This window comes from Andrographis paniculata, unplaced genomic scaffold (assembly GCF_009805555.1).
Source record: "Andrographis paniculata isolate CXL003 unplaced genomic scaffold, ASM980555v1 Contig35END, whole genome shotgun sequence".
NCBI classification, from domain to species: domain Eukaryota; kingdom Viridiplantae; phylum Streptophyta; class Magnoliopsida; order Lamiales; family Acanthaceae; genus Andrographis; species Andrographis paniculata.
Genome location: NW_026137568.1, coordinates 5,875,350 through 5,882,971, shown reverse-complemented (window position 1 = coordinate 5,882,971; position 7,622 = coordinate 5,875,350). Strand labels below are relative to the sequence as shown.

At 40.9% G+C, this 7,622-nt stretch overlaps 1 protein-coding gene across 1 annotated transcript; it reads right to left on the bottom strand.

Moving 5' to 3' along the window:
- Nucleotides 1–3,554: 3,554 nt before the first annotated feature.
- LOC127249181 (uncharacterized) lies at nt 3,555–6,367 on the bottom strand. The gene is made up of 4 exons (XM_051271875.1): nt 5,849–6,367; nt 5,598–5,738; nt 4,804–5,550; nt 3,555–4,751 (listed from the first exon to the last, which is right to left on the bottom strand). Exons 1-4 carry the CDS (start codon nt 6,365–6,367, stop codon nt 3,555–3,557), a joined length of 2,604 nt encoding a protein of 867 aa, XP_051127832.1.
- Between the last annotated feature and the right edge of the window lie 1,255 nt (nt 6,368–7,622).

Below are 7,622 nucleotides of genomic sequence, written 5' to 3'. Positions count from 1 at the left end.
AAATTAAAGCCATTGGTTGCACTCCATTCCAGATGATCTAGGGAAAATAAGCGGTACTACCATTGGAAATCACAGTGCCATCGTTGCGGGTTTTTAAGTAGAATTCGCTGAACCCTGAGCAATATGATGCTGCCATGCTGCAAAGGTTAGATGACGTGCATGGAGATCTGATGATGGCCTCGGAGAATATTCGGTTGAACAAAGTGAAAGTGGCACGAGCTTAGAGCAAAAAAGTGTGCCGGTAAGTATTCCAAGAAAGGGACTTGTATGGAAGACAGTACTACCCGAGGGCTTTAAAGATAATACATTATGGAAATGGTCTTCTACGTGGGAAGGTCCATATCAAGTGAGTAAAATGTTGCCCAATGATGCTTATAGATTGATGAATATTGATGGGAAGGAACATAGAAATGTTATCAACGCTAAGTATTTTAAGGGGTACATGTCGCCACTTGAGTTTTAGTAAAGTAGATAAATGAAGACAGGTCTTTTCCGGACCGCTACATTCAAAAAAAACAAATGAAAGCAGGTCTTTTCCAGACCACTAAGTTCAAAACGAAAATGGAAGCAGGTCTTTCTAAGCCGCTAAGTCCAAAATAAAATAACAGCTAGCTATTCCAAGTCGCCCAAGTACTGTCCGAGACACTAAAAGCTGAAGCCAAAATGGAAATACGAACAATTCTCAAGCGTGAGGAGCAGCCAGAGGAGTGTCGTCCGCAGCTAAGTCCACAGCCGGCTCAAAGTCACCGGCAGTCCCCGTTGTTACATCTGTGGGTGCCAGGTTAGAATCGGGAGTCGTATCTTCAGGTTGGGGAATTATCCCAGCTTTTGGGACTATATCCATTGGGGCTAGATCACTAAAGCCTGCGACCATGCCTCCAACGCTCAGAGATGTGTCTGCTGGAGGCAAGTCGGAAATTCTTTAAGCAGCTTCCCCTTCCAGATCCGACAAGAAGTGTCATGGACCGAAATTGATCAACTACACAAGACACGGAATAAACTAACTAAAAAGGAACTATCTAATAAACAACAAGAAAGAACGAACAACTAAACGGAACTAACTAAGCAAGAAAAGAACACATTAACTAAGTGGAAATGAATAAAGCGAGAAAAAAGATAATCGAAAGAGAAACAAACCTAAGTAAGTACTAACGTAAGCATGACCCGATACCCTTCTAGCATTGAACCATCCTCCACAAAGGCACCACTTCGGTCGACACCTTGGAGAGCTTTTCCACCTTCCCCAAATGCCACGAACTTGAGGCTTTATACTCAAACCCGAATATTTAAACTAAACCCCATGGAGCATGCAATGGAATTGCATTCCATGAAATATTAGACTAAAAGAGAAAGTATTGCTATAGCATAACTTTCCATAAAAAGGAAATGATCAATAATGATCAAATATTCATAAAATATTCTTGCTTGGTGTGTCTTACAATACACCTTAAGGGTCCTATTTATAGGAGTGGGGGAAGGGGCAAGTGGAGTGATTTTCCAATGTGGGATGGGTTGTGTATAAGTAAGTAACCTCCCAATAAGTGACACCTAGCTAATGGTCCCCCCTTGCATGTGAGAGGCATGTGAGAGTTTATTATATATATATAAGTGGTCCCAATGGATGGTCGCCCCCCCTGGCTTGAGCATGTGTAACCTAGGTTTATATAATTACATATTAAACCCTCTATTTTAGCAAACTCCTAGGTTTGCAAAACTTGTCCGTTAGTTTTCCGATTGAGGCATTGCAAGGTCCAATGTAACCTCATTGCACGCTTTCGCTCGAGCTCTCGAGACTGGTCTGATTGGAATATATGGAATTGCAAGTCCCGATCTTTTCGTATCCATGTCATCCTCTCCCCCTTCAGAAGGTTGAGCCATCAACCGTTGTGCTTTCTCATCGGCTCGATCATAGAGTGATAAATCTGCAATATTAAACGTAGGATTAATACCATATTCATCCGGAAGTTCCAAACGGTATGCATTATCATTAATCCTTTCAAGCACTCGAAATGGCCCATCTCCTCGGGGTGATAGCTTTGTACATCGCCTTGCCGGAAACGGAAACCTTTCCTTCCTCATGTGAACCCAAACCCAATCGCCGGGATGCAATATTACAGCTTTACGTCCGCGGTTAGCGTACTTAGCATATACCTCCGCAGATTTTTCTAGACTTGCTTTGACATCCTTATGAAGTTCCTTTATGCGTCTTGCTCGTTCCCTACCATTAACATTTAAGAACTCATTGTTAGGCAATGGTAAAAGATCAGTGGCGTTAGTGGGTTCATTCCATAAACTACTTCAAACGGTGACATGTGTGTGGCTGTGTGGATATGTCTATTGTATGAAAATTCAATGTAAGGAAGACATTCATCCCAACTTTTACTATGTGAATTCACAATAACTCTAAGGAGATTACCAAACACCCGGTTTACCGCCTCCGTTTGTCCATCAGTTTGGGGCTGATAGGATGTGGAGAAAAGAAACTTAGTACCAATTTCGTGCCACAATGATTTCCAAAAGTAACTCACAAACTTTGCATCACGATCTGAGACAATAGACCTTGGCACTCCATGAAGGCGTACTATCTCCTTCAAAAATAGTTTGGCGATGTGATGGGCATCATTTGTCTTTGCACAAGGAATGAAATGCGCCATCTTGGAAAACCTGTAAACCACAATGAAAATAGAATCTTTAGCACGTGCAGTTCTAGGTAAACCCAACACAAAATCCATACTAATATCAATCCAAGGTCCCTCAGGGGGTGGAAGAGGCATGTAGAGTCCATGTGGCTTAAGTGTTGACTTGGCCTTAAGGCACGTCACGCATCGCGAAATATAATCTGCAACTTGCTTGCGCATTCCAGGCCAATAAAATTTCTCTCAAAGAGCTTCCATTGTAGCATTCTTCCCAAAGTGGCCCATCATGTCACCATCGTGAACTTCTTGTATTAGTAACTCCCGAATGGAGCATTTTGGGATACAAACTCGATTAACATAATATAAAAATCCCTCATGTCTGCAATACTTATCATGCCCATGAAATTCACACAAAGCATACACATCTTTGAAATCCTCATCAGTGGGTATAATTCCTTAACATGCTCAAATCCTAATAAATGCGTGGACGCGTATGAAATTAAAGCATACCTGCGTGAGAGTGCATCCGCGACAATATTATCCTTACCCTTTTTGTACTTGATGGTGTATGAAAATGACTCAATAAAAGATACCCATCGTGCGTGCCTTCGATTCAGCTGTTGTTGCCCCTTCAAGTGCTTCAAGGTCTCATGATCGGTGTGTATCACAAACTCTCGTGGCATCAAATAATGTTGCCATGTCTTTACAGCCCGTACCACCACATACAACTCCTTGTCATATGTAGAGTAATTTAAGGCAGCCCCTCCAAATTTCTCACTACGATAGGCTATGGGTCGACCTTCTTGAAGCAAAACTGCACCCATGCCTTTGCCCGAAGCGTCACACTCAAGCTCAAAGGTCTTCTCAAAATTTGGTAGCGTAAGTACTGGTGCTTGAGTAAGCTTTGCCTTCAATGTCTCAAAATGCTTCTTGGTGTGCTTGTTCCCATTTAAATGGAACTCCCTTCTTGAGCAAGGACGTGAGAGGAGTAGCGATCAAGCTAAAACCAGGCACGAACCTCCGAAAAAATCCACACATTCCCAGAAACCTCCTAATTTCTCCAACATTCATTGGATGTGTCCATTCTTTAATTGCCTTTACTTTTGTTTCATCAACCTTCAAGCCATCCTCGCTAACTACAAATCCAAGGAAAACAACTTCATTGGTGTGGAATATGCACTTTTTAAAATTAGCATAGAGTTGTTCTTCCCTAAACCGTTGAAAGACAAGTTGCACATGCTCCACATGTTCCTTTTCACTTTTACTGTAGACAAGAATATCATCAAAGTATACTATAACAAATTTACCAATGAAAGCACGTAGAACATGATTCATTAAACGCGTGAGGGTACTAGGAGCATTAGTTAGACCGAATGGCATTACCAACCATTCGTACAAACCTAGCTTTGTTTTAAATGCCGTCTTCCACTCATCGACGGGTTGCATACGAATCTGGTGGTATCCACTCGGAAGGTCAATCTTGGAGAATATTCTCGCTCCATTGATCTCATCAAGCAAGTCATCAAGGCGCGGGATTGGGTGTCGATACTTAATTACAATCGCATTCACTGCTCTAAAATCCACACACATCCTCCAAGTTCTATCCTTCTTGGGGACAATGATAATAGAAACAGCACATGGTGATAAGCTCTCCTGAACCCATCCCTTCTCAAGAAGTTCTTGGACTTGTTTTTGAATCTCCTTATTCTCATCTAGGTTGCACCGATATGCAGGACGATTTGGGATCGAATCACCGGGTACGAAGTCAATTTGATGCTCTATCCCACGAATGGGCGGTAGTCCTTGTGGTAGTTCCTCCGGGTATACATCCTTCATCTCTTCAAGCATCCTAGCAAAGGAAATGGGAAAATTATTGAGTAGATTATCTTTATCAGAATGAAATAAATCTTTGCATAACAACATAAAACAACCTCCCTTTTGATGATCTAGGTCACCAACTTCTCTCTGAAAATCGGTAAGTGAAAAAATGATGTTGGAACCCTTAGCAGTAGACTCTCTCTTTTCCTCTGTGGATACTTCTTTTCCTTTAGCTCTTTTAAGGCTTTCAGCCTCTTGCATCTTCTTTCGCAAACTTTCTTGATCTTTTCGAACCTCCTTCAATGGAAAAAAATGAATCATTACCTTGTAGCCCTTGTCAAAATCTAACTTTGTTAGTCTTGCCATCATAGATAATTCCTTTATCGGATTGCCATGGTCGGCCAAGAAGCACATGGCATGTGGTCATTGGAGTAACATCACAAAGGACATCCTCTTTGTAGGGGCCGATTGAAATTGGAACTTTGGCTTGCCTAGTGATCTTCATATCTCCACTAGAGTTCATCCATTGAAGATGGTATGGAGTTTGATGCTTGATAGTTTGGAGTCCAAGCTTGTCTACCACATACAAACTAACGACATTGGTGCAAATTCCGTTATCAATGATTATCGACGCTTGCTTTCCACCAATCTTGCACCGACAATGGAACAAATTCTCCCGTTGCTCCTTAACCCGATCAACAAATTTTTCCGACTCCTTGGGAACTGCTCCAAGCATTCGCAAAACCACTAGAGACTCCCCGGATGAATCCTCTTCAACGTGCTCTTCCGTCTCTTGGATTGCTTCATCCTCACTCGCCTCAACCTCATGTTCCCGATCTTCACCCTCATCATCCGACAAAAGTACATAGTCCCCATTGTCACAAAGCACAACAGTTCGCACATTAGGGCATGTATTGGCATAATGACCTTTCCTTTGACACTTAAAGCATGTGACATCCTTTGCTTTGTTTGGTGAACCATCCTTGCTGACTTTCCTTGGTTCATCACGCTTAACCACCTTAAGCGGCTCATTTTTGGTCGTGTGCTTATCATCTCCTTTAGGCCAAGATTTTGTTGGTCCCGTATTACCACTTAACTTGTTGAAATTTGGTGACGTCTTTCCAAACTCACACTTACTCCTACCTTTCCATGCGATTCAATCTTGGTAGCAAGTTGGACAAGTTCCAAAGTAGAATTGTAAGGATACATATCCACTTGAATCATAATATCACGCCTCAGCCCTTTGAGAAACCGATACATGGTGACTCCATCATCTTCCACAAGCTGAGCCCGCATCATAAGCTCAAGAAACTCATTAGGTTCAGCCGATCCTACGAAGGTGGTATGGAGAACTTAATGGACTGCATGTTATCATCAACCTCATTAACTCAAACTCGGCTCCTTCTGTTATGGATATCTTCTTCCAAGTCAAATTCATCAAGTAACTCTTTGGTAGCATCCCGTCTTCCTCGTTGGCCTTGGATAGATGTAGGCCTTGGACTAGTATGACGCCTTTCGCCAAAATCATCAACTTGGATAGATCGATTTGGGAAAACACTTGTTGAGCCCATAGGTTGCTTGCCAAGGTGGATTTCTTCACGTCTAGCATCACTATGACTTCCCCTTTCTTCAAGAGTAGCAACCTTATCGAAAACCTCATCGAGTTTCTTTTCCATATTTTGATCAACCTTCCTTAACAAGGCCTCCGCATAAGCCTTCATCCGAGCATCCACAACATCATCTATGTCATCTCGAACATGATCTACTTGACTCCGTAGGTCATGTATCTCTCTACCTTGCTGATCCACACGAGATGTCATGCTATCCATCTTTCCGCCTAACTCGTCTTTAATATCTCGCATATCCTTGCTTTGCTTATTTATCGCAGCCAAGATATCATCCAACGAAGCCATACCTGCACCAAAACAAACTAATATCTGTATATTGAAAGTTAATCCTCACAATCCCCCCTCTCGCACACTCGTGTATACCTCTCGACAAATGGGTAGAGTTTCCAAGCTCTTAAAATGTGCCTTAATGGAGTCATAAAGGTGGAACCTGAGTGACGTACACGTTTAAAGTGGACAAGAAACTTTAAACACGACTCAATCAAAGATAGCTCAAGATAGTATCAATCATGTAATGCAAATAACCAAGCTCATTCATTCACGAACGAATGACCAAACGTACACAACACACAAATTCCGGAACTAAGCAAGTCAACAACGAACACAAGCTGAATAGATCTCAACAACCACCAAATCACCACAATACTTAACCCCTTTTAAAACGTGTCAAATGAGTATGACAAGCACAAAAATCGATCCAAACTCAAAAACCCAAAACTGAATAATCAACGTCAATTGCAAATTCACAAAAACTGATTAATATAACTTTCTCCCCACTTCACAAGCTTTCCAATGACATATTATACGCGAAAAACGGAGCTCGTATGAGAAAACTACAACTCAAACAAGATTATCAACAAAAAATTGCTCTAGTCCTCCCGCTCGATTTTGTTTTTTTTTTTTTTTTTGTACTTTGTTTTCTTTTTTTTTCAAATATTTAGGTTTTCTTTTTCTTTTCTTTGCAAGAATTTTTTTTTTTTACTTTTTCACGGAAATATTACGAGGCCTAGGCAACACAAAACATCAACAATAACTCTTTACACTTCCCCAACAACATCCACCTCAATTAATTCAACCTCACTTCAAACAACAACAAACTCAACAAACCGCAAACTTGCAAAACTCAAACAAGAGCAAAATCGCAAAACTCAAACAAGAACAAACTTGCAACACTCAAACAAGAACAAACTCACAAAACTCAAGCAAGAGCATGAAGTGTACATTAAAATCACCCGTCAACAAAGTCCCAAACTTGAGTTCATATAATGCATATAGATGTAAGGTGCATGTTGTACACTAGGAAGCATAGAGGATCAAATCGTCTACACTAGAAGGCCAAGCAATGACAAACCTCTAGATCAAATTTACGTCAATGATATGCAATAAAAAAGTTCAACTAAGCAACAAGAAGAAAGAATGAAAAGGAAAGATAACAAAGGAATTTTATTTTTTTTGGAAATTTCGGAATAAAGATAGTGTAAATTGATCAAACTGCTCTGATACCAAAATTAAATATATGTCATGGACCGAAATTGATCAA